Raw genomic sequence first — 19,015 nt, 5'->3', positions numbered from 1 at the left:
CTATTCCTATATGTCCATGAACATGTTCAGACAGTGTCTGGATGTGTGTGTGTGTGCTCATTTGTCCATGCAAGCAGTTGTGATCTTCAAATTCTCAGCACACATGCCTCTGACTATGAAATACGAATGCCCCCGAATGTCCCTATTAATCATTACTCTGATCCCGAAGGCCAACACAATAGGACCGGAATCCTATGATGTTATCCCATGCTAATGTATCCAGAGCGATGGCTTGCTTTGAGCACTCTAATTTCTTCAAAGTAACGATGCCGGAAACATGACCTGGCCACTTAAGGCTAGGAGCGCGATGCCGGCCGAAGGGTCGAGTAGGTCGGTGCTCGCCGTGAGGCGGACCGGCCGACCCGGCCCAAGGTCCAACTACGAGCTTTTTAACTGCAACAACTTAAATATACACTATTAGAGTTGGAATTACCGCGGCTGCTGGCACCAGACTTGCCCTCCAATGGATCCTCATTAAGGGATTTAGATTGTACTCATTCTAATTACCACACACTAATGCGCCCGGTATTGTTATTTATTATCACTACATAATTGATAGGGATGGAGGGAGAAAGTCAAAAGAAAGAGAAAAAAGTGATCTGAATCCTGCCATCCGAAGTCGGGGAAAAAGAACGCTCGTTCTGGTTTCCCTGAGAGGTCATGCATTCAAATAGTCTCTAGATTAGCCATCGTTTCCCTGTCGTGCAGGCTGTGCGTCGTCCGTACAGCAGTTTCGCTCTGGAAACGAAACTAGAGCTATGTACTCGGCATCTCTCCGCAAGCATAGCCATATGTAATGGCAGCATAGTAGAGATCGTGCAATAAAATAAATTTGGATCTGATCTATTGGCCATTAATTTGATCATAGATTTAGAGATTTCGCATGTTCGTTTTGTCAGTTGAGACAAACAGGAGACACGAAGCATGTGACCCTTTTTTTTATTGCAACCATGCAAGGTCTTCTTAAGAATAGCGTGTTCATATGAATTAGGCTTCTGTTTCTCCCCCTTTCCTCCTCGAACACAATTATACGGCTGTCATTGTTACATACTCCCTCCATTCCAAAATATAATACATCCGCGCTTCCCGAGGTCCAACTTTGACCATAAATTTAATCAACGAGACCAACTGCGGCGGGAGAAAAAAAATATAATTGAAAACTTCTTTGGAATATGAATTCACTGATATAATTTTTGCTCCCGCCGCAATCGGTCTTGGTAGTTAAATTTACGGTCAAAGTTGAAGCACGGAGATAGAGAAAGCACTACATTGTGAAATGGAGGGAGTACTCCATCTGTTCACAAATATAAGATGTTTTGGACTGAAATGAGTGGACAAACACACTAAAACGTGTCTATATACATCTGATTTAGAAAAAAAAGTTAAAACATCTTATGTTTGTGAACGGAGAGAGTATTTTTTTTTTCACGGAAAGTATACACCTTATGAGTATGAAGTGAGTTTATTCAGCTATTCTTGGTAGTAGAAATTAAGGAGACGGAACCAAAAGAGTCTTTTGAAACCTGACTGTGAAGGATACACCTAAAGTTGCATGCTCACAAGATTTGCATGAGAGCTTGGAAATGAACAAAAAGGGAAGCCGAGGAAGTGTTTGATTGCAGATCGGTAACGCAAACGCAAACGTAATTGGGTTACACTGTTAACGTAAATGGTATGGGCAAAAATCATACTTTATTTGGCTATCTACACTGTAACGTTAAAGAATACCAGAGTTGGGCAAGTACCAGCTGAGGACGAACCGCTGGCTGGAAGCAGATCCAAGCTGCGCATGGCGGGCAAGGAAGGAGGCAGCATCGTTCCTGTCTTGGGGGCGAGGGCCTGAGAGCGAGGCTAACAACAATGACAGCAGTGGCGGCTGCAGCGACGGCGCCGGGCGGCGGATACAACGACGGCGACGGTGGCAGCTGTTTAGGGCGGCGATGTGGACAGCTGGTGGCGGCAGAAACGCTTTAACCAGAGGAGATAGCGAGGAGGGAGACACCGCAGCGGCTTTCATTACAGACAATTTCGACCGGTAACATATTTGAACTAGGCTGGGATCTAATACCGTGTTAACAAGATTTGACGGGATCCGTTGACGCTGTAATCAGGTTACGATACAAAAGCACGAGCCAAACACCTCGAAAGGTACACGTTACCTAAATTTACTACCAGAACACCTGAACATGTTGGCAAAGTTGGTTGCAGTTTCTCCCAGCTGCACACAGCCTTTACAGATCACTGACAGCAGGAGATACAGTGGCGCCAGTTGAAACAAGAAGCTACACGGAATATGATGCAAAGAATCTTCTGCTTGTCATACTGCTTGCATCTCCAGGAACGCAAGTGGAAAAGTAAAACAATGATGAGAAAAGGAAGAATACAAAAACCTGAACCTAACTGACCCCACTTTTCCCCCTAAGACTGCTGAAGAACGTAGATGCTTCGGAAGAGGCCAGATAAGGCTTAAGGCATCAATCACATAAATTATGGGATTAACATCCTTTTGACACTAAAGATAAAGGGAGATGCTACACCTTTGCTCTTCTGGATATATTTTTAGCGTCATAGTGACATGTACTCCCCCGCAAAAAGAAAATAGTGACATGTACTACTAAACAGCAGGAAAAGCTACATTTGACAACTCATCATGTAAAATGGACAGGAGTAAGCTAGCTGGAAGGGCTTCACAGGCGTAATTGCACATTGTTTTATTAATCATGCGACGCACACGCGTATGAATAATATTGACAATTTTACAATGGGAAGAGAATGACCTACTTATCTTTCTGTTTTCCATCTCCCCGGGAAACAATAATTAACAATCTCAGCCATTGTAACCTAGTAAACCTCGACGTGCCATTGCTTGTTCTTTTTCAGCTGTGACAGCTTCTGATCCCAACTCTCACCTCTTTGCTCAGCTACTCTCTTGAGTGTGTCCTGAATCCCTGGCATCATCCCCTTCAAACCACAGAAGTAGATGTGTGCACCATCATCCAAAAGCTTGAAGATTTCATCACTGTACTCCTCGATCCTGTCCTGCACATACATCTTGCCACCGCTCTTGTTTTTCTGCTCCCGGCTTAGTGCTTTGTCATACCTGCAGAGCCCGTGAAACTTGAGTCAGTTCAAACAAGAATCGGTCAGCTTTACTCAAGTCAAGCACAAATATAACCAGATAGTAGAGCTCTCAACTACACAAGTAAATCAACAGAACTGGACCATAGCATTCACAACAATATCATTGGGCAAACTGAAATTAGATGTTGAGCATTAAAGTCTTTTTAACCTGAAATTTTCTGGATACTGCTGAAGGTAGTTTGTGAACTCTTCGTCATAGAGCAGGCTGTCAGTATTGGCAACACCAAGAAAGAGCCAAGCCAGACCACCAAACTTGAAAGATGGGACATCTTCCATGAACATACGACGTAGGTAGCCACGGAAAGGAGCAACACCCGTGCCAGTTCCAATCATGATATGAGTTGCGTTTGGGTCATCCTCAGGCAGAAGCATTATTTTGCCTGAGGGGCCTGAGCATGGGCGAGAACCATCATGAGATGCTTACCAGTTCAAGTACATAAAGCCTATCATTACATACATAAAGTATATGGCATGACACATAGACTATGTTCACAGCCTATGCATTGAAAATTCCACATGATATTAGAGTGAAAATTGAAAACAGAAGACGATAAGGTCAACGGGTGCATCTTTTTCAGAGTGCCCCAAACCCACAACCCCATCCGGCCAAATCTATTACCAGTTTATATACAAATACACCTTCTATATGATCTGAAATAACTCCGAAACAAAATGGTTCAGTTACAAGCAATGAATTGTCGTTGTATGTACATTTAAGAATTTTTACACGGCTGCATACCTGTGATCTGAATTTTGTCACCTGGTTTTGAGTCACACAAGAAGTTACTGCAGATACCCTTCTTTGAAGGATCTTCTTTTCCAGTTTCAGGATCATAATAAACAGCACGGCGCACACAAAGACTAGCAGTCCTTCCATCAAAAGAATCGCCATACCTAGTAGACGCAATAGAATAGAGTCGGACGGTATTTGGGGCCCCAGGTTTCTTTGGGTTCTCTCCCTGGAAATGCACAAAAGGCTGAGAGAGCAACAAAGATATGGGACGAAAGGAATTGAACATAAGACGGGAAGTGATCTTTAGTTGCTCATTAGCTACTGATAACTAATCACCAAGAATGATCAACATGTTTCTTCCCTTTTTATAAAATGTTTTATCAGCAAGGATCTATATACTTTCTTTTAAAAACAATTGTCATATTGTCAGCAACCCAAGAATCATAAACACCAGATTTTGCAACCCAGGACTCGGAAATAAAGATTTTGCATTTACAGATTTATCCACCATTCAACATCACATATATGAAGAATCTCTCATACTAGAAGGGTTGGACGCACTTTGCTGCGTCGTTGGTGTTGTTGGGTTTTCATAATTTTTCTACTCTCACTATTTCAAAATATAAGGTGCATTGGTTTTTTGAAAAGTCAAACCTCTTTAAGTTTGACCCTTTTTTTGTAGAGAAATATATCAATATCCATAATATCAAACCGGTACCATTAGATTCAACATGAAATGAATTTCCATATTTCATTTATTTAGTATTGTGGATGTCGATGTTTTTGGTTGTCGATTGATTTGAAAAATCGTTAACCCATTCAAAATCATGAACCAAATCCAAAATTGGTTACATGAATCGAATGAGGGAGCTCCAAAATTAGGGAGTATTAATAGATTAAAAGAATTGAACGAGAGAGTTCCTTGATAAAAAAAATTGATCCGGTCAAAATCAGGCGACTCAATTCTAAATTGAAGACCTCAATTGAATGTGAGAGCTCCAAAATTAGGGAGCGCGGTGTATTTATAGATGTAGAAATGATGGTTTAAATTTCTGACCCTTTTTAATACTTACTTTTACTATGTTTAATATTTACTTTTACTATTTTTTCAAAGGGTTGAAGGGGAGCCCCGGCAGAGCGGTAAAGCTGTTGCTATAGACCCTGGAAACAGCCTCTTGCAGAAATGCAGGGAAAGGCTGCATACTATAGACCAAAAGTGGTCAGACCCTTCTCCAGACCCTGCGCAAGCAGGAGCTACGTGCACCGGGCTGCCCTTTTTCTTTTTTCAAAGGGTTGGATTCTAGAACTGCAGACAATTAATGATGAACATTCATTAGCGATCAAGGAAAGGAAAAAGTAGTGAAAGCGATATTAGTATGAAGGATCAAGAATGATACACTATCTTGGGCAATCATAAGGCGTGGGGGGGGGGGGGGGGGGGGGGGGAGGGGATACTTACTGGAGGAATGACACCATAACTTTGTCCTTCCCAGTATGGGACATTACCACCATGGTCAATGACAATGTGACATGTTTCACCAGGAGCTTTAGGACCTACAATTCTCTCAACGGAGACAATTGAGGCTGTGTAGGGTCCCTTTGGTTTGTACAAGTTGAGGGGTGGCTCCTTTGTATTCTCCAGTTCCAGAGGTTTAATAGCAACTTTACATTTACTTTTGCTTGCTTGTTGCACGGACATACAAAAGACCTTCTTCGTATGTCTTGGTTGCAGGGTCTTGTTTTCCCATGCTAATTTTCCAGTCCATGACTTATTGCGGGAGTTATTACCCTGAACAATAACAAGTAAATCATGTACAAAAATACAGTACTACGGATGATAGAAACTTAGGGTCCAATAACCCCTAAGCTAAGGAGAATCAAATACTGAATGTTTGCCTGTAAAGCCCAACAACAATTCCTAGGTCCTCGAGATATGAAAGAATTATAGCCTAGGAATGTTTTTGAAAAGGAAGTGATGTGCATGTTGTGTGAGTATTTCTTAGTAATAATTCTCAAAAGAAACTTTGGCATACAAAAATGTGCATGTCACTAGTTCATATAGCACATATTGCCCAAGTGTGAATCTTATTTGTACTTCATTTCGAGGTGTGGAAAAAATTAAGTCATATCCCCTCTAACCTAAAAATATATAACACCTATATCCCATCGATCAGATAAGTGGTAACTGATTACTGACATCTGTTTAGCAGTAACTCTCCAATGCTGAGTGGTAGTTGCAAAGTAAGCAATGGAGATGCCAACTAAGTCAGGCAAAGATATGATCGAGAAAACTCTAAGCCGCATAGAGCTGCTGGCAATCACGCATTTCGCTTCAAATCCCTCAACAGTTCAACTAGCAGAGTGCTCTATCTGCTGGTTTCCAAAAAAACGTACTTAGCAAAGTTTAGAAATTTCAGTTTTGCTAAAGCACATCTAGATGTGCCATAAGTATTGCACATCTAAGTCATATGTCATTGATCTTACATTGAGATTCGTGTGAATATTTTCTTTCCTTTTTTCTTTTTCTCTTTATGCTTGATTCACTCCCTTAGATGTGCAATAACTAGAGCACATCTAGATGTGCCCTTAGAATTTTGCCTTTCGGAACTACTGTATTATTCTACAGTGCCAACGCAGATAGAACTATGAGATTCCTCATCGATACCACCCGAACGGGAGCAACATTAAACCTCAGACAGTTCAGACTAACCACGCACCTTGAGCGAAGAACAACTCCTGTAGTGGCGACCATCCGAACCAATCGGCGCCACGGCAGCCACCTACAAGGCACCAGGAAAGCAGGCGAAGCTTAGGGGCACAGCGAACGGGGAAACCGCGCGCACGCGGAGGGTGTAAGACAAGAGCGCGCGTACCTGGGCTCCGAGGGCGGAAGCCATGGCCGGTCGATCACGTGCTTGCGGAGGAGTTCGCTAGGGTTTTGAATTTTGATCTGCGGAAGCGACGGGGAGGAAAGAAAGGGACACGAGTGTGGAAGTTAGGAGAAGAGTAGAGAAGCAGAGGCCGCTATCGGGGTGAATGGCAACTTTGTTCTGTTCCGCACTGCGTACCACAGTTTCATCGTCGCCGAGAGTGAATTTTTAGAGCACGGTGCACCTTATGTTAAACATATTATTATTAAAAAAACAACTTTAAGAGCAACTCCAACGGATCGACCCAAACGGACGGTGATTTCGTCTGTTTTTTGTCCGTTTGGGTCGGCCAGACGGACACGGATGCCCGCTTCCGTATTTGGGTCGGCGCCTGCGCCCAACGCTGGCCTAAGACCCATTTTGACGGCACTAAAAAGATGAACGCATGCATATTTAAAAAAAGAGAAACATCATTAATTAAACATTAAAGCCGGCCACGAAGGCCGGCGAGAGTCCACGCGTCCACATTTGCATTAAAAAAATAAAAACAGCCTAAACTACGAGGCGGCGTGCTGCCCTAGGCGGCGGCGGCGGCGTCCTCGGAGTCCGTGAGATCGATGAGCGTCGGCGCCGGCCCGGCCCAGGCGAACGCCGTGTTCCAGAGCGCCGCCATGTCGGGCTGTGCCGGCGCAGGCAGTGCCCGGGCGGGGGGGCTGTGCGGCCGCCTGTGCAGCCGCGGCCTGGCGCGCCTCCTCCTTGAGGTCGCGCTCGAGCATCTCCTCGTACTCGCCTTGACGGTGCTCCTCTGCCAGCCGGCGCTGGCGCCACATCTCGAGGTAGGCCTGTTCCTGCGCCGGCGTCGCCCCCAGCCAAACCGGTGGCGCGGACACCCACTCGCGCACCACTCCATTTCAGGAGAAGCGTGCGATGGGCTCGGGCTCAGGCTCCGGCAGCGGCTCCGGCTTGATGGGGGACGGCAGGGCCAACGGCGGCACCACGTTGTCGCCCGCCGCGGAGAGGGCAAGGGCCTGCGCCATTGCCGCCTTGTAGTGGGCCTCCTCTTCCGCCTCCGCCGCCTCCGCTCTGCGCCGCTCGTCCTCCTCGCTCTCCCGGTAGACGGCCGCAAGGGCCGCCTAGTCCTCCTCGCGGACGACCAGCAGCGTTGGCCTCTGGTCGACCTCGCGCACGCCCCGTCACCTCGCCTCCTCATGCTCGAAGGCGAACCACTTCGTCCAGTTGGGCGAGTCGGTTGTGTAGGAATTGTCGAGGCGCTGCTCCGGTGCCAGCAGCGCCCGCCGGCGCCGCACCTCCTTCGCGTGAGCACGAGCCGACCGCGGCGCCGCCGGCACTAGGATCCTATCTGGATCCAGATGCCAGTCGTGCGGCAGCGTCACGTTCGGATACGGCAGAGACTGGCGGTTCTTCCAGTGCCACTCCGCCTGGTACACGGGCACGCTGACGTGCTGCCTCTGCCGGCGAGGCGCCGGCGGGGGTGGGAGGAACTCGGAGAGAAAAGGGGTGGCGGGGATTTGCCCTTGGCCTTGCTGCCGCTGACGCCGGAGAAGAGGCCCATCGTCGCTGTGGTTGTAGTGGCTAGGGTTTGCCGGCGACGAGGGAGCAAGATGGGCAGATGAGGACGGCCCCGCCGCACGGTCGGCTTAAAAAAAGATGAGCGCCGTCGCTGACCACGTGGGCCCGTCGTCATAAATTAAGCTGACCGCGTGGGCAGCGGGTAGTTGGACGGCTGCCATGTGGGGACGCGGCGGATAGCAAGAAGGCGCGTGAAGCGTCCGTTCGGCGTCCGCGCCGACGCATTTGGGGCGCAAATTTGGGCCGCAAATGCGTCGGCGCGAACGCGACGCGGACGTGATTTGAGTTTGGGTCGGCGCGTTGGGCCGCCACTTTTGTCCGCGCCGACCCAAACGGACGCAAGCGGACGAAATGGGTCGGCTCTAATTCAGAAAATAATTCTACATGATTATATGGCTGTATATTACAAATGTATAAAGTTTGATGATGAAATAAGTAAACATGTCGCATTGTCCAATCTTTTTAGAATCACGCTTTTATCATTTTTGTGTAACTCACATGATTATTTATTTCATCATCAGAATTTGCACATGTGTGCTATACATCCATATGAACATGTTAGTTTTTTCTCGGAATTTTTTGAACAAAATACTATTTTGACACTATTTGAAATATAGGGCATTATAGCTCTGTGCTGCCTTTTATATTTTTTGGGCGCTACTTTGGACTCATCGATTGGCCTAGCGTCGGTCCAGCTCAACAATGTACGATATCAACATGTGTATCCCCCCCACCCCCTCCCCCCACGCAAACATATGTCCTTGTTCTTTCTCATCCGCAGTAGTTGTCGCGGCGTCACCGGCTCGTGGCCCCGTGGCCTCCGATCGCCTCCACCATGGTTGCTCGTAAGGGCGACTCGACGGTTTCAACTATGGTGCTCGCGTGGTCCGGCCTATTGTCGCAAATCGAGTTGTCGGTCCCAGCAAATCGTCGCCCATGTAGGATTAGCTTGTGTGTGTTCCCGCGTTCGCGCCCACCGATTCCAGCAATTTCCATAACTGGTTGTAGCATCCACCACCATCGGTTCCATCCACCCGACGATCCTTTCAACCTTCATGGGCGGTCCGAGCAATCTCAACATGTCGCGCCCTGTCCCAGCACCACCGCCTACCGCATTGCAGCTCGCGGTGTCGCCAGTCACCGCATTTGTGGTCGCCGGTCCCAGCATTCTCGCACGCCGCACAACCCTGTCGCAGCATCATTGTCTACCTGTCATAGCTCACGGCATCATCGGTTCCCAGCATCTGTCGTGCCCCGGTTGCAGCACCCCAACATCGTGATGTCGTCGTCTCCAGCGTTGGCGGCTTTCGGTTGCAGCACATAGCGTCGAGGTTGTGATGTCCGGGTATTCAAGCGACAGTGATCCCCTACTAATGATGCTACGTCACATCGATTACTATTGATAAACTCACGTTGATTCGAAACCGATTCAAATTCAAATTCAAAATCAAGTCAAACGGTAAAGTTTTTCAAATATTAAACTAAAATGTTCCGGTTGTGCCAAATAATGCATAGGTAATTAAGATGGAGAAACCACACTTTTATAAAATTCTTAAATACTCTAAATTGGTTAAAACAGTAGTTCAAACAATTAAATAATTGCTTTTGATATTTTACAAAATACTAATCCGTTTGTTTTAAAAGAAAACCTTTTGTGGTAGTGGATGATCATGGGACACTAAATTAGGAATCCACTTTGTGGTAATAAAACAAAATTAGTCCAAAGAAATAAAAGAAAATAGTAAAAGAAAATAAACAAAATATAAAAGGAAAGCAAACAAAAATAATGGAGAAGAACCCTCCCTGGGCCTCTTGGCCCAGTTGGCCCCATCGACCAGGCCGACCCAGCTGCTCCCCCCGGCTTAATTCCCCCCTCCCCCACCGTGATCTAGCCCCAACCCACGATCCCCACTCCTCCCCCCACGGTCCACTCCTCCCTCTCCCCCCGATCTGGATCGGGGGTAACCAACCCAGATGCCGCCACCCGTCGCCCCCGTAGCTACGTCGCCGCCCGGAACCCCCCATCGGAGCCGCCCTGCTACCCGCCGCCCCGCTGACGCACCTTCGTCGGATCCGCACCAACACCGCCGCCGCTTGCCGTCCTTGGAACCACCTCTACGCTGCATCTTCGCTCCTTCCCCGACGGACTCCCTCGCGCCTCGCCGGTGCTTAGCTTTGGGTTCGATCTTGCGGTGTCCTTTCCCAATGACAGAAGGGCAAGGCACGTATTGCATCGTTGCCATCGAGGATAACAAGATGGGGTTTATTTCATATTGCATGAATTTATCTCTCTACATCATGTCATCTTGCTTAAGGCGTTACTCTGTTTTTAACTTAATACTCTAGATGCATGCTGGATAGCGGTCGATAAGTGGAGTAATAGTAGTAGATGCAGAATCGTTTCGGTCTACTTGTCACGGACGTGATGCCTATATACATGATCATGCCTAGATATTCTCATAACTATGCTCAATTCTGTCAATTACTCAACAGTAATTTGTTCACCCACCGTAGAATACTTATGCTCTTGAGAGAAGCCACTAGTGAAACCTATGGCCCCCGGGTCAATTCTCATCATATCAATCTCCATCACTTTAATCTTGCTTTGCTTTTTTACTTTACTTTTACTTTTTACTTTCCATCTTTATACCAAAAATATTATATCTATCAGATCTCACTCTCGTAAGTGACCGTGAAGGGATTGACAACCCCTAATCGCGTTGGTTGCGAGTAGCTATCGTTTTGTGCAGGTACGAGGGACTTGAGCGTGGCCTCCTAATGGATTGATACCTTGGTTCTCAAAAACTGAGGAAAATACTTACGCTACTCTGCTGCATCATCCCTTCCTCTTCGGGGAAAACCAACGCAAACTCAAGACATAGCATGGCCCTACATTCTTGTCAGTCTGCCATGCTATACTATCGGGTCGTGATCACGTCGGGTGTTGATCATGGGTGAATACATACATATATACATACTATACAGGTGGTGACTAAAGTCGGGTCGGCTCGTTGAGTACCCGCAAGTGATTCTGATGTGGGGGCTGAAGGGGAAGGTGGCTCCATCCAGGTAGTGGTGGGCCTGAGTTCCCGACGGCCCCCGACTGTTACTTTTTGGCGGAGCGACAGGGCAGGTTGAGACCATCTAGGAGAGAGGTGGGCCTGGCCCTGGTCGGCGTTCGCGGATACTTCAAAATGACACGCTTAACGAGATCTGGGTATTTGATCTGAGTCTGGCTACTGGCCTATACGCACTAACCAACTACACGGGGACGATTATGGGCACTCGACGTCGTGGTATCAGCCAAAGCCTTTGTGACGTCAGCGACTGAGCGGCGCGCGCCGGGTTGGACCACGTAACACAACTTCCTTTGTAATGGAGGTTGCTAGGTCTGCTCACCGGCCGCGTACGCAACGTGCAGGTGTGCAATGGGCGATGGGCCCAGACCCCTACGCCATAGGATTTAGACCGACATGCTGACCTCTTTGTTGTGCCTAGGTAGGGTTGCGACGTGTTGATCTTCCGAGGCCGGGCGTGACCCAGAAAAGTGTGTCTGGACAAAGGGGATCGAGCGTGTTGGAAATGTGGTGCACCCCTGCAGGGAAGTTAATCTATTCGAATAGCCGTGATCTTCAGTAACAGGACGACTTGGAGTTGTACCTTGACCTTAAGACAACTAGAACCGGATACTTAATAAAATAGACCCTTCCAAGTGCCAGATACAACCGGTGATCGCTCTCTCACAAGGCGACGAGGGGAGGATCATCGGGTAGGATTATGCTATGTGATGCTACTTTGTGAACTTACCTTCTGCTCTCTTCTACATGCTGTAAGATGGAGGTGGCCAGAAGCGTAGTCTTCGATAGGACTAGCTATCCCCCACTTATTCCGACATTCTGCCGTTCAGACCACATATGATACCCTTATTCCATTTGATACCAATGCATACATATGTAGTGTAGCTCCTTGCTTGCGAGTACTTTGGATGAGTACTCACGGTTGCTTTGTTCCCCCCTTTTCCCCCTCCCTATACCCGATTGCTGCGACCAGCCGATGGAGTTCAGGAGCTAGACGCCACCGTTGACGACTCCTACTACACTGGAGGTGTCTACTACTACGTGCAGCCCGCCGCCGATGACCAGGAGTAGCTTAGGAGGATCCCAGGCAGAAGGCATGCGCCTCTTTCGATCTATATCCCAGTTTGTGCTAGCCTTCTTAAGGCAAACTTGTTTAACTTATGTATGTACTCAAATATTGTTGCTTCCGCTGACTCTTCTATGATCGAGCTCTTGTATTCGAGCCCTCGAGGCCCCTGGCTTGTAATATGATGCTTGTATGACTTATTTTTTTTGTAGAGTTGTGTTGTGATATCTTCCCGTGAGTCCGTGATCTTGATCATACACGTTTGCGTGTATGATTAGTGTACGGTTGAATCGGGGGCGTCATAAGTTGGTATCAAAGCCGACTGCCTGTAGGAATCCCCCTTCCACACTCCTTGGTCAAAGTCGAGTCTAGACATTACAAAACTTTTACTAACATGGTTGTGTGTCTTACGGGACCACGTCGCCATTTGGGTGGTATTAGGATCTTTTATTCCTCGTCTATACTCTAGGACTCTGATCTCTCTTCTATTCGGGTTTAAATGGTTTTACTAACTCTAACATTAGGATCTCGTGATCACGTCCACCTGGAGTTCCCCTTATTACAGATGATTGCCTGCTGCACCAGAAGATTCCGAAGATAATCTCCGATGTTCTCTCAAGATAGTTGTGCCCACCGCCTTTGCAAATTCCCTACCACTGTTGTATCATTATGGATAACTACATACACTTGCCCTTTCAAATCCCATTGATCTTGTTATTACAAGATATGCCGAAAATTCTCTCTACTATTCCGAGAATACTTTGTGCCTACTGCCTTGCAGTTCTAAGCCACCTGAATACCCCTACAGATAATTCCTCGCACTTACCGAGTATCCGCCCTTCCCTAGTTGTTTATGTGTTGCACTAAGGTCTTCGAAATAATATTCGATCTTCCGAAAATCCTTAGCACTTATTGCTCTTGAATTCCTTGCTTGCTTGCATTATGGTTAAGCCCATAAGTATAGTAATCTTATTGGCAGCCTTTGTCACTATCATTTTGAGTCCATTGATTTAATATGTTGTGAATGCTCGCAATCCTCAATCAGATCCTAGAATTCATCCTTTCGGCTCAGACATCATTTTAAACGTGAGCTGAATCTTGACCAATCAAATTGTCGTCGATTGTACCCCTAAGTTTATTCAACTTATCCATCCTTAATCAGAGCGTTTGCTTCTGATCCTTTGAGTTGGAAATCATAATTCCTTTACCTGTGAGCTTTGAATTAGTCAGTTGCTACTATAATCCAATGCCTTCACATTGTTTCTTCCTCTGGTTGTGTGCCGATACCCACATCGGCTCCACTATGGACCATCAGATACTTTGTTGGACTTTATCCGATAGCGTCCTTCATATTCAATCACTTTGGAAGTTCTTTTTCCATTGGTAAATCCTGTCCTCTGATTGACCAACCATGCTCTGCTTTCGAGGTTGTGTTATTTACTCATGAAGTTGGTGGTATATGTTCCTAAGAGACCCTAATGGGTTGAACCTATGCCTTTTCCTAATCTATGTGAGCCCGAAAGATTTCACGGGTCATACTCATCTGGTATTGCACCAGGTAAAACTTTCAACACTAATGTCATTATCGAAACGATAAGTGAATGTAAGGTTATGCTTTGGAGAAGTGGGAGTCGACCTTGAACTTTGTGATCATGCCCATGGCCCCGAGGTGGAACTTATCATGGGAGCTTCTTGTATTAATAATAATCCCCTTGTGATAACTTCTTCTCTTATCTATGCTTGGTCCTTTGCAACCGTGGTTCCGACCATGATTGTTTTTCTTTGGTCCCATTTCTCGGACAAGTTAAATCGCTTGTCTTATGCAGATCAATGTGCCTGCCCAACCTCGATTCTACTCAACCTTCGAGTATTCCCCTATGGTATCTCGAGAATATCTAAGAATTGTGTTACATCTTATGGGTTCTTCATCAATTGATTATTTCTCACTGATTCCAATTTTCCTGGGTTCTGGGTTGTCGTTGAAAGGATCGATATGGTTGACTAGAGGGGGGGGGTGAATAGGCAACTAACAATTTTTAGCTTTACTTTAACAATTTAAACTTTGCATCAAAGTAGGTTGTCTAGATATGCAACTAGGTGAGCAACCTATATGATGCAACGAGGATAGGTACACAAGCAAGCAAGAGATATGAAACAAGTAAGCTTGCTCAAATAAAGGCACGAGATAACCAAGAGTGGAGACGGTGGAGACGAGGATGTGTTGCCGAAGTTCCTTCCCTTTGAGAGGAAGTACGTCTCCGTTGGAGCGGTGTGGAGGCACAATGCTCCCCAAGAAGCCACTAGGGCCACCGTATTCTCCTCACGCCCTCACACAATGCGAGATGCCGTGATTCCACTATTGGTGCCCTTGAAGGCGGCGACCGAACCTTTACAAACAAGGTTGGGGCTCTCTCCACAACTTAATTGGAGGCTCCCAACAAAAACCACGAAGCTTCACCATAATGGAATGTGGCTCCGAGGTGACCTCAACCATCTAGGGTGCTCAAACACCCAAGAGTAACAAAATCCACACAAGAAAGTATGGGGGAAGCAAATATCCTTTGGTGGAAGTGTAGATCTAGGTCTCCTCCTTCAATCCCTAGCAAATCAACAAGTTTGAGTGGCTAGAGAGAGAGATCGGGCAAGAGAGCTTGAAGGGCATCAATGGTGGAGTGAGAGAGGTCAAAGGTAGGAGTGGTAGGTGGGAGAAGCCCCCTTAAATAGTCACCCCACATTTCCAACCGTTACTGCGTTTTTTGCACTGCAGCGGTACAACCGGTCCTCGTCCCGGTACAACTGGGACTCACGGTGTAACTGCAGAACCCTACCAAGCAGTACAACCGGACAGACGGGCGGTAGTACCGGCTAAGAAAAATAACCGGACTAACCGCCTGGCTACCGCACAACCACCACATCAAAACAAGAGCTTGACCGGTACTTGGGCGGTGCCTGGCCGGAACAACCGCATGGCCTTGAGCTCTTGGGCGGCTAAGTACTGAGCGGAAGAACCGCTCGGACCACCGGTGGTACCGGTCATCGTGGAACAACCGGACCAACCGGGCCACTACCGCCCAAGAACCGCATCAAACTAGAAGCGAGAGCAGTACTTGAGCGGTGCATGGACGGAACCACCGCCCCAGCTGTTGCAGAGCATAGTGGCGGTAGCACCGCCCGGAGGCAGCGGTACAACCGCTCGAGCAAAGCTGGTGAGCGATAAGACCCAGCGGTACAACCGCTCCAGAGAGCGGTACAACCGCTGGGCAGAAACAGTGAGCAGAAAAGAGGGGAAGAGGCAAGGAAAACTCTCTCTCCCACACACACCTGAGGAAGGCAAAGAGAGGGTGAGAAAAGTGTACGTGAACTGATTCCCCCAGAGCTTCCTAATGAGGATTCCCTCTTGATAGTACGGGTACTCTACGACCAAAGAAAATAAAAGCGTGGAGGACACGTCTTCGATCTTTTCCTTCGAGAGGCAATAGCAATCCGATGTAAGCCTAAGCATCGAGAACCTGAAACATATGGCACACGATTAGACCATAAAGGGTTGTCATCATCATCCAAAACATAAAGTAGGGAAATGCCCTTTCAATCTCCCCCTTTTTGGTGGATGATGACAACAACACGATTTGCAAGAGATAAGTCAATGAAATATAGACGAAACTCCCCCTGAATGTGTGCCCCAACAAGTACTAGCTGAAAGAAAGCATGGGCACACTTTCAGGACTAGACTCCCCCTAGATTTTATAGACTCATCACTCTGAGCTCAAAAGGATAGGCAATAATAACGATAATGACCTACGAACGGAAAGGTAAACGGAGTAACAAGTCTCACACATAGCACGGAACAAAACAGGTCCACAACCAAACACAAAACACGAGAAAAACCCAAGCAAATCCCCGAAACCTATAGAACCCTCTCCCCCTTTGGCATCAAGACACCAAAAAGGAAAAGAGCGAAGCTAGCGACCCAAAGCTCAGGCGTCCTCCTCTGACTCCTCGGTTGCATCTGGATCTTCATCATCAGAGTCATCATCGTCGTCGTGATCAGATTCTTCCATGGCATTGTCAGCTGCTGCAAACGAGGATGATGGCTAGGGAGGGACTTCATCATCATTCCATGTGCTATGGGTAGAGATCCAACGCTCCTATGGGGTGATGCTCTTCTCAGAGCCACTCTGAACCTGCATGTTGAGGTGCTTCATCATTGCAATTTGGCGACGCCGTGCAAGCTTCTCATTGACATGTGCCTCATACATCTTCTTCTGGATGTCAGCCTGGAGACAAAAGGTCTTCTTCACCTTGGCAGTAAATTTGGCCACCCACGAAGGCTGGGCCCCTGGCTCCAGCTCAAAGTCCTCATCGTCAGAAGTAGCATAGACATCCTCGGGAGCATGTTCAGGGAAGCGAGGCTCGGCATGCTAACAGTGAGGTTGTCTGGAGAAGTGAGGAGCTCTCCAGGACGACGAACAGCCCACACAGAGTTCAGAAAGCACATGACAAACGGAGCGTAGATTGGGACTTTACGGTAGATGACCATGTTGTACATCTCATGCCACAGCCAATTTGACACATCAAACGTTGCCCCTGTCCCCACCATGGTCTTCATAGCAACCATCAAATCAACCAGATAGCCATGAATCTCATCTTGATTGCCCACCTTGGGCAAGAGCACATTGCGGAACACTCGGTGCATGATGTCATAGACCTTCTCCTAATCCTTGGATTCTCCAATAATCCCACGGCCCCGAATGTACAGAGGGGCAAGCTTCTCCTTAGGCATGGACTCAGGAAAATCATGAGGGCGAATGCCACCCCTTCCTTCCAGACCGATATCCTCGTACCCAATAGCATTGCAGAAAGCCCTCCAGGGAACGTGAAACAATTCATCGCGACACATGAAGGTGAGAGTGCGCGCATCATCTTCCCCAAAATGAACCGTGGCATAGAACTGATGGATGAGTTGAACATCAAAGTCACAGTTGACTGACATGATCTTGACAAGATCAAACTCCTCGCAGAGAGCTAACGCCTCACCAAAATACTCCATGTTGTTTCTCCAATGATCAAAATCAATTGTCCACTGCTTGGCATATCTATTCTTGTTGTGCTCAAAGAGTTCATGAACAATCCGCACTTGCATCTCATTTCGGAACTGAACAGTGGTCCAACGGGGAGCAATGGGAACCTCATACAGATTCTTTGAGCGGAAGGCTTCCCAATCCTTGGCTTTCCAACGATGCAACGGCATAACCACACGTTGCTTAGCAGCTGCAAACTTTTCACGACGAGTGGGCTTGGTGGGAATCACAACTTCTTCTTCATCATCTGACACAACCGGGCGCAAGGTCCTTCGTGCCCTCTTCTTGGTCTTGCGAGGAGCAGAGCGAGAACTAGAGCCACCACCATCCATGGGAAGAGATCGGGAGGCCTCCACGGAGAGAATCCACGGAGAGCCAAGGATCTGAAGCGCGAGACGCATTCCGGGGCAGGGGTAGAGATGGCCGGCGGCTAGGGCAAAAGAAGAGGAATGAGGACGAAGGGAAAAAGACAACCCTTCAGCCCCGTCGAGTATATATAGGCCCGTACACACGCCCCGGTAGAACCGCTTAGGGGAGCGGTTGTACCGCTCATCCGGTACAGACCGATGGATGGAGGCGGTACTTCCAGTGCCTGGGAGGCAGCGGTAGTACCGCACGGCATCAACCAGTAGTACCGGATGTGGGTTACCATGGGTTTTTGCAGTGAAACCGGCCAAGCACCGAACGGAGACCCTTGGGACGGCACAACCCGGTACCAGCGGTAGAACCGCTCGTGGTACCGGTTGTACCGCCCGACCACCTAAGCCCAAGACAAGATCAAAAGAGTGCAATCCGAAGGGAGGAAGAAGGGGCACAAAACAAGAGAGAAACAACCCCTAGGAGAACCTAACACAAAGAGCAAAGAGAGAAAGAGAGAAAACAACACGAGAACAACAAGGCTAACTCCAACCTCCCGAAGAGAGGACGGTGACCGAGGCCACCTATGTTTGAGTCAATTGGTATGGCACCGCGAAGAATTATCCTTGGGTCCATGACCAAAACTCGTCTTTGAAGCACAAGTACCATCAAATATGGCTAATGTGAAAGACACAATCAATTTATGCATAATGGGGGGAGGGAGAGTTCATTGAGAGAACAACACTCCCCCTATGTCCATGCCTACACCTAAACTAGACAACAAATTGAGCATGGTAGGGTGTGCAAGGGTTCAAGCCACATTGCTCGAATCAATGATATTTAGCTCATGCCTTAACTCGCAAAATCTTACTTCATCTAAGGGCTTCGTGAAAATATCTGCAAGGTTGTCATGAGTGTTGACATAGTTGAGCTCGATCTCTCCTCGTCTAATGTGATCCCGGATGAAGTGATACCGGATCTCAGTATGCTTCGTCTTGAAATGTTGCACCGGATTGAGAGAGATCTTGATGGCACTTTCATTGTCACACCAAAGAGGCACTTTGTCACAAGTGACACCGTAATCCTTTAAAGTTTGCCTCATC

The 19,015-nt window shown here is 47.4% G+C and overlaps 1 protein-coding gene across 1 annotated transcript; it reads right to left on the bottom strand.

Moving 5' to 3' along the window:
• Positions 1-2,686: 2,686 nt before the first annotated feature.
• LOC125537431 (ferredoxin--NADP reductase, embryo isozyme, chloroplastic) lies at positions 2,687-6,945 on the bottom strand. Its single transcript, XM_048700746.2, has 6 exons — positions 6,748-6,945; positions 6,592-6,654; positions 5,334-5,663; positions 3,881-4,100; positions 3,290-3,530; positions 2,687-3,100 (listed from the first exon to the last, which is right to left on the bottom strand). Exons 1-6 carry the CDS (start codon positions 6,769-6,771, stop codon positions 2,842-2,844), a joined length of 1,137 nt encoding a protein of 378 aa, XP_048556703.1. The 5' UTR covers positions 6,772-6,945; the 3' UTR covers positions 2,687-2,841.
• Between the last annotated feature and the right edge of the window lie 12,070 nt (positions 6,946-19,015).

Source organism: Triticum urartu, chromosome 2A, assembly GCF_056163025.1.
Source record: "Triticum urartu cultivar PI428250 chromosome 2A, HENAU_Tu73, whole genome shotgun sequence".
NCBI classification, from domain to species: Eukaryota; Viridiplantae; Streptophyta; class Magnoliopsida; order Poales; family Poaceae; genus Triticum; species Triticum urartu.
This window is presented reverse-complemented; position numbering and strand designations above follow the sequence as displayed.